The sequence below is a fragment of the Raphanus sativus genome, chromosome 6, assembly GCF_000801105.2.
Source record: "Raphanus sativus cultivar WK10039 chromosome 6, ASM80110v3, whole genome shotgun sequence".
In the NCBI taxonomy this organism is placed as follows: Eukaryota; Viridiplantae; Streptophyta; class Magnoliopsida; order Brassicales; family Brassicaceae; genus Raphanus; species Raphanus sativus.
In genome coordinates, this window is record NC_079516.1 from 14998052 (window position 1) to 15013445 (window position 15394).

The 15394-nt window shown below is 35.6% G+C and overlaps 2 protein-coding genes across 2 annotated transcripts; one reads left to right on the plus strand and one right to left on the minus strand.

Annotated features, from left to right (window-relative positions):
- The first annotated feature begins 1592 nt into the window (after nucleotides 1-1592).
- Nucleotides 1593-7212, plus strand: LOC130496538 (lon protease homolog 1, mitochondrial). The gene is made up of 19 exons (XM_056988657.1): nucleotides 1593-2068; nucleotides 2633-2698; nucleotides 2935-3123; nucleotides 3233-3298; nucleotides 3375-3416; nucleotides 3499-3621; nucleotides 3700-3798; nucleotides 3880-3945; nucleotides 4034-4120; nucleotides 4226-4265; nucleotides 4458-4629; nucleotides 4727-4851; nucleotides 4970-5100; nucleotides 5173-5277; nucleotides 5365-5478; nucleotides 5567-5734; nucleotides 5841-5942; nucleotides 6016-6654; nucleotides 6739-7212. Exons 1-19 carry the CDS (start codon nucleotides 1616-1618, stop codon nucleotides 6922-6924), a joined length of 2973 nt encoding a protein of 990 aa, XP_056844637.1. The 5' UTR covers nucleotides 1593-1615; the 3' UTR covers nucleotides 6925-7212.
- On the minus strand, nucleotides 7201-10579 carry LOC130496539 (uncharacterized). Its single transcript, XM_056988658.1, has 5 exons — nucleotides 10182-10579; nucleotides 9761-9948; nucleotides 9504-9559; nucleotides 8048-9403; nucleotides 7201-7883 (listed from the first exon to the last, which is right to left on the minus strand). The coding sequence occupies exons 2-5, from the start codon at nucleotides 9873-9875 to the stop codon at nucleotides 7278-7280; spliced, it is 2133 nt and encodes a 710-aa protein (XP_056844638.1). The 5' UTR covers nucleotides 9876-9948; nucleotides 10182-10579; the 3' UTR covers nucleotides 7201-7277.
- Nucleotides 10580-15394: the final 4815 nt, after the last annotated feature.

The window sequence follows — 15394 nt, forward strand, 5'->3', positions numbered from 1 at the left end:
TTTTTCTTATTTATGTGTGTTTCTGTTAAATGTTAAATAAGATAAGTCTCTAGAGATACAGGAAAAGCGCGCGGAGACTTCATCCGAACATGATAAAGTCAAAACTGATCAAGTCCCAAACAAATTGTTTTTTCTTTGTTTTCATATAATCATAATTTGGTTGTTGTTACTTTATAGAGGTAAAAACTATCTAGGCCAAGCACAATGCTTCTCTTCTCTGTTCAAAGAGAGACACTGCTTGTAATGATAGTGCTTGTTTCGTTAGAGTCTTTTGTTATGATTAGAGATGTTAATATGGGTGATTGTCCATGGGTTTACCCAAACCCACTAATATTGGGTTGGGTTTTTACCCATCCAAAATTAATTGGGTCAATCATGGGTATAAATTTTAAAATTCATATAAAAGGGTAATAGGTACCCATGGATTTTCAATTATATGTGTTACAAAAATTAAATTTTCCCGCCAAAACCGGAAACCTCGGTTTTTTCGCCAAAACCAGAAACTCGGATTTTCCCGTCAAAACCGGAAACCCGGGGTTTTCCGCCAAAACCCAAAAATTTAGGTAATCCAAGGTTTTTCACCAGACTCCGAAAACCAAATTTTCCCGCCAAAACTCGAAAACCAAATTTTTCCGCCAAAATCTGAAAATCGAATTTTCCCATCAAAATCAGAAAACTAAATTTTCCCGCCAAAACCGAAAAAATATCTCACATTAATGATATTGGTATTTTACATGATCTTTTTAGAACAAATAAAGTGGTAATTTAGGTACCCATAAGTAAATCTATACATATTTGAGTTATTTTTATGGGTTAAATTTTAGTCTTGATGTTTCTAGGTTTTCACGGGTTGGATATAAACTGGATTAGGTTATTTGTGGGTTGGACTGGGCTGAGTTATTTTACCCACATTAACATCCCTAGTTATGATGAATAATTTGTAGAGAATCATTTGTTTCTTGTGTCAATCATCAAAACTGATCCAACCCAAAAACATGTCAGATTATATATATCATCTAGCTCCTATCCAAACGCTCAAATATCCGAAGTACTTGATCAAAACATTCTAAAGATAGGTTACTAATGATTATTTATTTATTTTTTAAATGAGAAAGTGGGACACAGAACAGTAAAAATCGATCGTGTAAATACAACTTTTAAGAATTCTTCAAAATGTCTCAATGCCACTTGCATCATTTATATTTTGGTTCACATTTTTATGTTTTACTTTATGAAATAATTATATTGGTTATAATAGTATATATTGGAGTAGCTAGATATTCGATGTTAGTATATTGCTCTACTAGTTACCAATACCACTACAGAGGTTTTTATAAGGGTTTTTAAAACATAGGAGTTTTAGAAATTTTTCTGACATTTCTCTTTACCTTTTTACTTTTTTTTTTGTTATTACTTTTAGTTTTGGTAACTTGTTTTAAAAGCCTCAAGCTTAAGCTTGATGAAAACGGAACCAATATGGATCGGAACTGGTTAGGCCAATATAAAGGGGCCTGTATCTTATACCAATGAACATGGACAATACCGACCTAAAACGGCGTAGTTTTTAACAATTAGTGAAAATGGTTAGTTCTCTCTCTCCTCTTCCTCGAGGTTTATGAAGGGCTTTGAGACACATCTCCTCCCTCTCCTTCAACCTCCTCCTTCTTCATTCTCTCCAGAACTTTCTAATGGTTACTTGCCTCAAAGGCAAGGCGTGAACAACCTTAAATCCGCAAACTTTCACCCTAGATCCTCTCCCTCGATGTTGAAGCTCTTCTCCTCCTCCGCCGCTTCGCGAGCCCACCATCTGACCCCGGCGATTCGGACCGGGGCGAGCTCGGTGGAGTCTCCGCTGCTCAAAGCGCTGAGTCACTTCACCGGGTTGAATCGGAGATCGAACTCGCTGGGTGGTGGTGGTCGCCGTGTTTTCTTCTGCTCCGATAACGCCTCCGACGCTGCTGCGGCTGAGGCCGAGGCGAAAGCGGCGGAGTCAGATTCAGATGGGTCTGAATCGAAGTCTTCGTCGGCGATTGTGCCCACTAACCCTAGACCCGAAGATTGTTTGACGGTTAGTACTTTCAATTGCATTAAAGTTTGTGGTGGCTTTATTATGTATCGTTAGCATTTCAATTGTAAAGGGCAAATCTTATTCGTGTTGAAATGATTATGAAGTTGTAAACTTTGTTGGGTTATGACTTTGAGTGCATGTTGCTTATGAGATGATTTTTTTTTTCATCTTTGTTCTATTAGTGGAGACACTAACCCTAGACCCGAAATTGCGTAACGGTTAGTTCAATTTGTATTCGAAGCTTAGTTGAATTGCATCAAAGGTTGTGGCTTTATTGTATCTTTGGCAAATTCAATTGTATTGGCCAAGTCTCATTCTTGTTGAAATGATTATAAAGTTGTAAACTTTGGGTTATAGAATGTGTGTTTTGTTAATTGTAATGACTTTTTGAGTGAATGTTGCTTATGAGATGATTTTTTTTCTCATCTTTGTTCTATTAGTGGATACATTTTCAAAAGCTTACACGGTGGTTTTGTATTGCTTATAGCATTTTTTTGGATCTAGATTTGGGAGCTTTATCATTACTATTGTAAGTGGGTTTATGTTTGTCTTGTGTAATTGCAGGTTCTAGCATTACCGGTGGCACATAGGCCTCTTTTCCCTGGGTTCTACATGCCAATCTATGTCAAGGTTTGTCAATTCATCCTTTTTATGGCATTCTACAAAATTTGCTGTTGTTTAATCCTCAGAAATATCATGTAGCCTTAGAACTCTAGATTGGATATGTTTTGGAGTTTAGTAGATGTAGAAAGGATCACTGATTATCTAGTTACAAGAAAACACCACATATACTTTGAAATATCTACTGGTTGTATTTCTACATAAATGTAAGCTCTGACCATCATCTGCATTTTTTCTGTGTTCAGGATCCTAAAGTACTGGCAGCGTTACAAGAGAGCAGAAGACGACAAGCTCCATATGCAGGAGCTTTCCTTCTAAAGGATGACCCATCATCAACTGACTCATCTTCAAGCACTGACGTGGAGAAAAACATAAATGAGCTGAAAGGGAAAGATTTGCTTAAACGGCTTCACGAAGTTGGCACACTTGCTCAGGTATTCTATTGCTGCTGCTACTACTCTTTTTAGCTTTCTTTGTTTGGTCTCCGTGTGATAAAATCAAAAGACATGACTACGATGATTTTTTATTGCTATTTTTTTCTAGATTTCAAGTATCCAAGGGGATCAAGTTATCCTCGTTGGTCATAGACGGCTTCGCATAACAGAGATGGTAAGTCGGCTTGGCGATGATCCTTTAGTTTATAAAGTACACTTCTTTAAGTGTGAAATTTATGTTCTTGATTCAGGTGAGTGAAGAACCACTTACAGTCAAGGTCGATCATCTGAAGGTATACTTGCTTTTCCTCAGTATGATGTAAGAACTTGGAAACTCTGTGATGAATGAACCTTATTTCTTGCTCTCTGTCGCAGGATAAGCCGTTTGACATGGACGATGATGTCATCAAGGCAACATCCTTTGAAGTTATTTCAACGCTTAGGGATGTACTAAAGACAAGCTCACTGTGGAGGGATCACGTCCAGACATATACCCAGGTACTTTCTCTTCATGATAAAAAAAAAATGTCTCAGGATACAAGTATCTTAAGTTAGATGTCTTTCAATCTTGTGTAGCATATAGGTGAATTCACTTATCCACGGTTAGCGGATTTTGGAGCGGCTATATGTGGTGCAAATAAACATCAAGCTCAAGAAGTTCTTGAAGAACTAGATGTAAGTAGTTTCAGTATTACTGCAATTGTATGGTATTGCATGCTTAGTCAATATCTCATCTCTTTTTATTGCTCGACTCAGGTTCATAAACGTCTGCGGTTGACACTGGAATTGATGAAAAAAGAAAGGGAAATTAGCAAGATTCAGGTAAATGTCATCTTCTTACTTTCTTGTGTCTTTCCACCTAAGCAGTTTGAATGACAAATAGATTCTAATTTTTTGAATCCCTGTACAGGAAACTATAGCAAAAGCAATAGAAGAAAAAATTAGCGGTGAGCAACGCCGTTACTTGCTAAATGAGCAGCTCAAGGCTATAAAGAAGGTATTCTTCACAAATTGTTCTTGTTAGTTTCGTTTACATACCAGGTCCGTATGGTAGATTAGCGTATTTTTGTAGTCATTTTAATTCTGAAGTGATCTAATACAGGAGCTTGGTGTGGAGACAGATGACAAATCTGCACTGTCTGGTCAGTACTAGCCTAAAGTATCTTCAATTTCAAGTAGTCATTGTATATCCACATAAGAGAGATTAGATATATAATCTTAATGCCTCATATTGATTACCATGCATTCATGAGGCATCAATGTCTTTAGTATGATTCCGATTGCACTGTTAATTGCTAGACAACTGCAACTTATAGTCCGATTATTTATTGCAGAAAAGTTTAAGGAAAGGATTGATCCTAACAAGGAAAAGATTCCAGCGCATGTGTTACAAGTCATAGAAGAAGAGCTTACAAAACTGCAGCTGTTAGAGGCGAGTTCAAGCGAGTTTAACGTGACCCGTAACTACCTTGATTGGTTGACCATATTGCCTTGGGGAAATTACAGGTTTTCAACTCTTGCTTTATTCCATGATCATCTTATGCCACCGAATGGTATTTGCTTTGTGTTAACTGATTGAGTAATCTGTTTATTAAATTTGCAGCGATGAAAATTTTGATGTTGTGCGAGCACAGCAAATTCTTGACGAGGATCACTATGGCTTATCTGACGTTAAGGAAAGGATACTTGAATTTATTGCGGTTGGAAGGCTTAGAGGCACTTCACAAGGTTTGATTACTTTACACAGTAGTTGCTGTCCCCTTTCTGATTTGGTCTTGAATAATGAGAAAGAACCTTTCCTAGTTATAAGCTCAGCTTCTGAAACTGGTGTATATGTGTAATCCAGGGAAAATCATATGCCTCTCGGGTCCTCCTGGAGTAGGTAAAACTAGCATTGGTCGTTCTATTGCACGTGCTCTTAATCGCAAGTTCTTCCGGTTCTCTGTTGGAGGGTTAGCAGATGTCGCTGAGATTAAGGTAGTATTAACACTTTTTCTGTACTAGCAGGTCTTAGTCTGTAATAAATCATTCTCGTAATAACATGTTTAGGGGCATCGCCGAACATACGTTGGCGCCATGCCAGGAAAGATGGTGCAGTGTCTCAAGAGCGTGGGGACGGCTAATCCTCTTGTTCTAATCGATGAGATTGATAAGGTAAGTATTAGCTTCTTGAAAGTTTGTCACCATCATTGTCATAATACTAGCTCTGCAATAATATTTGTTTTATTTATCTTCGGTTAGCTTGGGAGAGGCCATGCTGGTGACCCAGCCAGTGCTTTGTTGGAGCTTCTGGATCCAGAACAAAATGCAAATTTTCTGGACCACTATCTTGACGTTACTATTGACCTCTCAAAGGTTTTATTAATTTGATCAATAAACTTTGTTTCTTGTGATTCTAAGCTGCATGAGAATTTAATTGCTGATTTCATTTCCCCTACTACAGGTTTTGTTTGTGTGCACAGCAAATGTGATAGACATGATTCCAAATCCTCTGCTAGACAGAATGGAGGTGATTAGTATTGCTGGCTACATCACTGATGAGAAAGTGCACATCGCAAGAGACTATTTGGAAAAATCAGCACGTGGAGATTGTGGCATCAAGCCTGAACAGGTTTCACTTTGATCCTATTCTCCAATTGTCTCTGGTCTTTGAGTAATTGTCTTGGAATCACATACTTTCTTCTGGAGTTTTCTTAGAATTATTGTACTACTTGCAGGTTGAGGTGAGTGATGCAGCTCTTCTTTCACTGATAGAAAATTACTGCAGAGAAGCAGGAGTAAGGAATCTACAGAAACAGATCGAGAAGATTTACAGGAAGGTGAGTTTTGCTACAAGACTCTCAATCTGTTCCCTCAAGCTCACATCTAACATGAGTTAGTTTTCATTTGTAGATTGCTCTTAAACTAGTGCGCGAAGGAGTAGTCCCTGAAGAGCCTGCAGTTGCAGTTGATACCGAAGAAGCTGAAATTGTGACCAAACTTGACGTGGAATCCACTGAGAACAACTCTGTCCCCGTTGCTAAAGAACCAAAGGAAGAGGCTCAAAACGAGAAGACATCAGTTGAAAAGGTTATGATTGATGAATCAAACCTTGCAGATTATGTAGGCAAACCTGTGTTCCATGCAGAAAAGATCTATGAGCCCACACCGGTAGGAGTTGTGATGGGTCTAGCCTGGACATCAATGGGCGGTTCAACGTTGTACATAGAGACAACTGTTGTGGAGGAAGGTGAAGGTAAAGGTTGCTTGAACGTAACTGGTCAGCTCGGCGATGTAATGAAAGAAAGCGCACAGATCGCTCACACGGTCGCTAGAAAGATCATGCTAGAGAAAGAACCGGAGAACCAGTTCTTTGCAAACTCCAAGCTTCATCTCCATGTTCCCGCAGGAGCTACACCCAAGGACGGTCCAAGTGCAGGCTGCACTATGATCACATCGCTGCTATCGCTTGCCATGAAGAAACCTGTTCAGAAAGATCTTGCAATGACTGGAGAAGTCACTCTAACTGGTAGAATCCTTCCTATTGGAGGGGTAAGTTGGGTACTCTGAACTCTATTAATGCTTTTTTGGACACTACAAAGCTTGCTGCAAGTTTCTAACACAAAATCATCTCAGGTGAAGGAGAAAACCATAGCGGCGAGGCGGAGTCAGGTGAAGACCATCATATTTCCGGAGGCAAACAGGAGAGACTTTGAAGAGCTTGCGGAGAATGTTAAAGAAGGGCTTGATGTTCACTTTGTGGATGACTATAAAAAGATCTTCGACCTTGCCTTTGTCTCTGACAACAAGCAACAAGACTGAGAGAAGTCACTTTGACCTTCTTCCTCTGTTGTTGTCTCCATCTATAAACAAGAAAACCATTCTTGATTCTTTCTTTGCTTTTTCTTTATACTTTTGTCCCTTCAAGAAGGGGGTCATGCTGTAACAATTTTTTTTCATAATTAGGATAGTTTATTTATGTGGTTGGGACCTCTTTCGTACATTCCCACAGCCAGATCATTATGCATCAAAATAAAAATGTCTATCTGCTTGTTATACTATGAACACATATTGGCGTTTGAATTGCACTGTTGGTTACTTTTAACTTTATCTCAATTCTCATGTCAGAGAAACTATTACATGAAAGAAACATAGACTAGCATTCGTTCTTGGCTTCAATGTTCTTTGAACACTGAAGCAAGTTCATTAACTAAATCATCAACCAATGTAGACACTATCTCTCCCTCAATGTCAACGCCTTCTTCATAAGTCTCTCTCTCAAAATCCAGCCAACTCCCTTCTAAACTGCTCATTTCTTTTTCAACAAGCTCGTCCATCCTCATCTCTCTCATCTTCTTCAACCCCTGAAACTCTCTGTTCAGTTCTTCTGCTAACCAATCTCTACGTTCAAACAATATCCCGTCTTTCCACAATAGCCCTCTGCAGCTACCCCTAAACATCTGCTCGCATTTGAGCGCTAAGCAGTTATTGACATAATCAAACAGTGTCTTCCTCTTGAGCTTGGCTGCTGTTGATTCTCCACGGCCTTCCATTTCATTGAAGAGGCTAGCAGGTATTATGTCAGTAGCCATTCCCAAAGCGAATTCTTTCACCATCAGTTGGTCAGAACCGAGGATCACAGATATGTACTCAAGCTCCCAGTCTAGCCTTTCTGTGGTTTGTCTACAATCAGAGAAACCCTTGCTGCAAGAGCTTCTGAGATCATCTGCTTTTGTTACAGTGCTAATGCTGCTAACTTCATGCTCTTCTGCATCCATCATCTTTTTTTTTCCGGGAGAGATTACACAAAACATAATTAGTTAGAAAGCCATACATAATGTAGAAAGATTTGCAGGTAGAAACAGTGCCAAGATACTAAAACTAAAGTTATAAAAATATGACAAATAAAATGCATATAGATTGATTGCATCATGAAGGAACTAACCTGAAGTTTTTGTTTGTCATAGAATGAAGTGCAGTCAGAAACAGACTCACTCTCTGACAAAACTTTATCTACACCGTTTTGAGTCGACTTGTCATACTCTGATGAACGTGAAGGCTCTTCTTGGGCCAGGCTACAACTAGAAGACTCAAGCTTAGAAGTCAGCTCTCTGAGCTTTTGCTCTAGCAGAACATTTAAAGGATTACCACCAAACATATCCAAACTAACTGCAGAGTCTGTGTCTTGATCAGTTACTTGTGTGGAGGATAGTGAATCAGATGAGAATGTGAATGAAATCACATCTACTTCCTTTCTCCCATCATCTTTGCCTGAGCTCAAGCCACCATCAATAGTAATGTTACATTTGATCACATTTTCGCCCCTTTTGGTTCGTTTATGATTGGAGATTCCACATTCTTGCGTCCCATTTGGTGGTTTCTTGCTCCGGGGAAGAGTCTTTTTGCGCGACAGAGATAGAGAAGTATTCTTTCCTGCCGGTTCAGTCCTCAAACCGGACTGCTTTGATATCGATCCACCACAGTCCACTGGAACCTTGTTGTTGTCCCTGCAGTTCTGTCTCTGTTCATTCTGCTTAACCACACTCTTCCCAGTGCCAATGGGAGGTCCTCTGAGACCATTAACTATTCGTTTTTTAGGTTCTGCTTTCTCCTTATGTCTTGGAGAGTTTCTGATGACACTTAAGGACGTTGCATTGACCTTCGCTTGTGCAGATACATGAGGTGGTGGCCTCGCTTTACCCTTCAAACCATCATGACTGCTTTTGCTAGTAAACGGTGTTGTGACTTGGTGGTGCTGTGACAGTGACACTTTCTTTGCAGCTTTTAGTTTGTCTCTTAAATCTTGTATCCTCGTAGGAACTGAAGAAGGAGAATCTGAAGGCGAAGAGAACCGTGTTCTAGTGACCATCCTAGGACTTCTTGGTTCAATCATTCTCGAAGCTGCTTCCATTACATAAACACGGTTCCTGGATGGGACAAACCCAGGACTCCTGATAGGAGACAAGAGTCCACTGCTGGCAACAGAGATCGGTTTAGCTAACCTGGGAGGAAAAGTTTCGGACCGAAACCTCTCAACCGGTCTGTTGCTACCAAGACCAAGATTCTCATATGCATTCCATTTGTTTGTGTTTCTTGAATGTCTGAAGAAGAATGGATCAAGATCAGGAGGTTCCTGGACATTTGGTACTGGTAAAGACTCTAAACCCATGAGCCTTGCAACCACACTTGGGGCTATTGTTGTCCCCTGCCCATCATCACTGGTAATAACAGAAGATGCACAACAGCTAGAGTCACTTCTTGAGTTGTAATTCCGATTCTTGCCAATCTTATCAACCTCATTCTGCATTAAAATTCATATATTACACGAAACAAAACTGAAGAAGACTTTACAAAGGCACTTGACATAAAACAAGATAAAATAGTATTTTGAGAAAACTCACGAGAGAAGAAGCCTTTAAGAGGTTTTGAGCATTCTGTTTTGTCTGCTTTGCTTCTTCTGGTACAAAAAACAAAAACATGTTACAACCAGAGATCTTTAAAACATAAACTGCATTCAATTACTTCTAACCAGAACTACATTGTCTCAGACCAGACATAACTACAAGCCAAGAGAGTTTTCACAAGAACTGAACTAAACATTGCAATGCCTTTTTATTTTATTTTTGAAACTAAAGATTGCAATACTTTGTAGACACACCTGAGAGTTCAGAGCTACTGGTGGAAGAGAAGAGCTTCTTCTTCCGTGATTTTCCAGGCCAATCAAATAGATTTAAAAGCCCTCCTCTTGATCGTTTCCTCTCAACAACCTCCATTTATTTATTATTATTATTATTATTACTCCATCTACAGATTGCAGTCAATGAATCACTTCTCCTGAAAATGTAACTTACCAAAAAAAAGGGATCTCAGTTTAAGAACTGCACCAGATAACCAAATAAAAGACCAAAAAATTTAGAAACATTCAATAACTGACCCAACTATGAAGAAGACTGTTACTAATCTACAGTGAGACGTGGACACCACAGGATAATACAGAACAGAGCTTTGAAAGAAGACAAGGACAACTCAAACAATGTAGTAGACACAAAAAGAAAGAACAGAGCTGTGAACCAGATTACCTCTGGGATGCCAAAGACTTCAACTTTCACTTATGGGCACATTCCAAAATTGGGTTTTACTCGAGAAATCAATGTAAAAGTAAAGACTTTGACACGTTAAGAGTCAAAAAAATGTAGCTAACGGGAACAGAGACCCAGAAATGCTGCAGAGTTAGGGGGGAAGTAACCTAGCTAGCTAGCCCTAGAAGCGACCAACAAGTTCTTCTCACTAGGGGGAATGGTGTGTCTTGTGTTCCTCAGAACACCCAACAATTGAGAAAGAGAATGGCAAAAACAAGTAGAGAGAAAAAAAGGAGAGATTTTTGAGAAATGGGTAGATTTAAGATTTGGGTTTGATAAGGAGGGAGGGGCCAATAGAGAGTGCAGAAGCAGCATAGAACTTGAAAAGAGAGAGAAAAAACGGCTTTTTGAATTGTCCACTCTCTCACTCTTCCCACACCTCTGTAAAATTTAACTAAATTATTAAATTAATTAATTTATCCTTCTTTATTATTTTTTAATTTTTTATTATGAAAAAGTGGATTTCTTCTGCATATAATCCAAACAGAATATAGTTTAAATCTTGTATTTTTCTAAGGCGACGATCTAGTATTGACGAAAGAACTATAATGAGTACAGAGAAAGAAAAAAGCGGAATAATGTTCAGTCTGATTAGCTGAATCTGTAGCAAACTGAGAAATCGACAATACATATGTTTCTTCCGTTGGGTTATGGAAGCATGCAAAAAAAACTTTATAGTATACAGTGCACACGTCTAATAGTGCCAACTCGCAATAGTTGATTTCCCACGAGTTTGGGAACCACAAAAATGGGTTTCCGGGCTCCACTTTTATAATATTCCTAAAAATAATTTAGTACGTTAGATCGTGTTTTTGTGTAAAGGTTTTGTCCAGTAGTGTTCTTGAAAGCGAATCAATACTTGCTGCTGAGCGCTTGTCATTGTAAAGTTTTGGTGCATCATTACGTGCAATGGTTTCTCTTCTCTGTGATGGTGGGATACATCCTAAAGATGGTACACGAGTATTGTTCTTGGTCCATTTTCATAGTGTCTGAAAATATCATGTGAATAAGAAAATGAAACACGAACTTCCATGTTACCTTTACCAAAAAAAAAAAACTTCGATGTTACCAAAAAAAAATGGATGAGCAACTGAGTATGCATAGATTACTCAAGTATTGCAAGTGTTCTATTTAAACTATCTTCGAAGTATTTTCCTATGTTTTCTTCTACAATAGGAGATCTTCATAATAAAAATGAAGTTTACCGTAGATAGAGTGTTCAAATGAGTTATAACTCATGAAGCTGGCTAAAGCTAAAAATCAAGAGCATGATCTCTATTTTTTAAGTTCATTTAATAAATGAATTTAATGATCGAGTTTAAATTAGATCACAAGTTGTATTAACGATCTTTAATGAATATAAGCTAACTCATGAGCTTGATCGTTTTTATATTATATATATATGGATGATTTCTATTTTTTATGTAAAAATATAGTTTCTATACTAATCATATTTATTTTCTAAAATTAAAATGTAAAACTAAAAAGTAATAAATATATATAAAATGAAAAAATATTGATATCAATCCTCACATCATATATCTTTAGAATTACAATATATTCCTAAAACTCTCATGCGGAATATATATCTTTACAATTTGAATAAATGAAGAGTTTGAAGACAAATCATCACAAGACTCTTATTTGAAACATATTTTTAAATCATCGATTTAGCTTTGATTTAATATATTATTAGGTCTTGATTTTATTCAGTATTTAATATTAACTCTTTGGAATTTTAAATTATATCATAAATAAATATTCTATATTTTATTTTCATTATTTTATAATTTCTATTTTTTTTATTTGATCGCGAGTTAACTCATTTAACTCATGTTCTAGATGATTCGAGTTTGAGTTTGTATACTAAAACTCATATAATAAATGAACTGACCTGAAGTAACTCATGAAAGACCTAAATTTACTATTATTGAGTTAAATTAAACGAGATAACTCATTTTGACACCCCTAACTGTATAGTATTCTTTTGTAATAGCATTGTTCTAAATATAGAGTAAAAATAGATATCACTATTTATTCTCCTAAATATAAAAATATAGTAATTTTTTAAGTAGTAATGAATTAGAGTAAAATTACTTTTAACTAATATAGAGGTAAAAATAGCAATGAATTTGAGATATTTTAGAAAAAAATTAAACATTCTTATATTTAGAAGACTGGCATATATGTTAATATAAGATCATTATTTAAATATGTTTATATGTTTCATGAAACTGGAGATCACTAACGCTAATTTCATGAAATTATAGCAAATGCTACATCGTGTTAGATCATTAGCTTTCAGATTACAAAATAAAACCTATAAAACCATTGAAAAACTCAAGGCAATTAGGGGAAGAATATAGTAAAAGAAGTTCATTAGGGATTATATATATATACAAACAAATTCTCTCGACAATTTTTAGGACAAATATCTATGAGAACAAAATCTTATGTAAACAAGAAAAATGATCTGTTGGGGAAAATATACTTTCAACATTTTCTCTCGGAATGTATTTCCTAGGATATGATTAGCAAGCGTCACATACTTTTCTTACAGGTTTTTACAGCACTTTACGCACAGTATTTTCCGATATGAATTAAAAAAGACTGATGCGTCATAAGTTTCACTACCATACAAGCACTTGTGGAAGAAGTCTCAAAGTTAGTATCTAAAAGAGAATCTACCTTCTTGTACAAACATACAATATCTTCAGTTCAGAAACTTCGTGGATGCTGGGTTTCACTAATATTTAATTTTAAATTAACAAGACGATCTAACATAGATCTACATGTACCCTGACTCACTCATGAGCATGTATGTAACATGAAGAAGGAAAAACATTTCTGGATTGATGAATACAAATGTATCCTTTAAAACATTATTACTGCAATACGTCCAAAACTCTTAAATGAAAGGGAGAATTAATTTTTTTTTTCAAAATATAAATCTATCTATACTAATAAAATAGACTTTTTATCTCCTTCGGGAGAAAAATGTCATGTGATATTTTCTTTTTAATAATTAAAATATTTTTTCAACTTAAATTTAATGAATTTTAGTATTAATTGTGAAATAAATGGAGGGGAGGAGGGGAGGTTAAACTTTTCTTGATATATGTCTAAACGTTTATAAAAGTATTTTGAATCTGACTCAGATCCGTAACTAAACTGATAAATCTGTGACCCAATAAAAATCGAGTTTGGGTTTTATTACAGCACTGGTTGAACCAATAGATAATTTTTATTTTTATCATTTTTAGTTTAAGTTGTATTTTGAAATTATTTTTTATATTCTAAATTTCTAATTAAATTTTTGAAATTTCAGTTTTAATGTCGTCTTCCTCTTTTTCTACACTACAATTTACGTTTGCAAAAAAAGTGAGTCATGATTGTGCTTGAGCTGCACGTCCGTAAAACAGACTGAAGCACGATGAGACTTATTATTTCCCTACACTACAATTTACTTTGGCAAGAAAGGTGAGTAAATTATTTTTTTATTTTTTATTTAATTTAATTTAATACAAATCATTACATTTTTAATTTACAGATAAAAAAATAAAATCATATGATCATATGAATTACAAAACAGAGTTTGGATTGTTGAAGAAGAAAAACCTAGCGAGATTGATTATAATAAATTAGAGAATGCTCTTACTGAAAAATATCCCAAAAATGATGAAGTGACAAATTTAGAAAAAAAATTGTTGGTAAGTTTTAAAATTTAGAAAAAAACCAAAATTAGTTGATGTGATCTGGTGTTAGTTTATTTTTGTTATTCTGGTTTATTTTGGATTGGAAAATGTCTTGATTTTTTTAGATGTCATAATTCTTATGTTACCACTTTTTAAAATAGTCTAAACTATTTCTTAATATTTTGTATGTACACTTAAAATTCTTAACTTTAGTTTTTATATATATTTGTTTTCATAGCTAATATATTATTATATAATAAAACTAATTTATTTTTTAACCCGCAATTCATCTGCGATTAATCCAATGATCCAGTGATTCGGTAAATCATCTGATTCAATGTTCGGGTCGGGTTTCAAAACACTGGGTTATAGGATTTTTTTTGTATTTGATGTTGACGATGGAGAATATAGCCTCTACAATTCTCCTTCTTTAACGCAATCGACGTCATTCATATAATCAATCCAGAAATCACATCCATCCCACCATCTCCTATTGAATACTTCTTTAGTTCCTGCTTTCTCAGTTTCATTGTATATGTATAGATGGTGTAAGAGTTCGGACGATACTCCCTTTACTTTTCTCAATTCAATCATTGTCGAATTTCCAGTTTCATTGTTCGGAGTTAAAGACAAGTCAATGTAGAGATGTTCAAACTAGGCTACAACAATTTTGGCAAGCTTAAAATGTTAAGAAAGGAGAAAGATATTGGGGTTGATATGTTGTTGATTAATGGGAAGGTACACCGATTTCTTATTTCAGTTTACCAGTTAATGATTGCTTACTTTTAAAGTAGCAGTTTTCTTATGAATCATCTCCTTTCTTAGGTGGTGCTTCTACATGCGTTAATCAATTTTTTCAGGTTTAACATTTTTAAACATTTTTTGAAAGAAAGCTCAGTCTATGACACTAGTATTTAAGATTCCAACTAAAAAAAAAAATTTACGACTATTAATTTTTATTCTATTTTTATTAAATCGATTAGTAACAACTACTTATCCTATTTTATTTTGAACTAAAAAACTTCAAAAAAATAATATATTACGGTCGCTAATCATTATAAAAAGATCAGAAAATATTATTTTTTACATATTTTCATTTTACATATTTTTTTTACTAAAACCATATAATAAATTATAAATTTAAGTAAGAAAAAACATACAAATTCGGCGCTACGCTAGTAGATAAATAAACTTCACTTTTAGACTTTGGTTCGAGTGAATCTGTTTGTAGTGCATCATTCCAAATGTAGAAATTTGTGAACTCAACATTAAAACGTTTCGTATATATGAATTGTGTGTTTGTTGTCTTTGCATTTCTAAGTTATGAATAGTATAACCAAACGCAAACCTTGTTAACCAAATGCAAACCTGAATGCAGAAAAGACTCAAGACTCGTTTAATCTCTATTTGCACAAATGCACCAAATATACTTCTGATCATAACTTAGCATGTAACTAT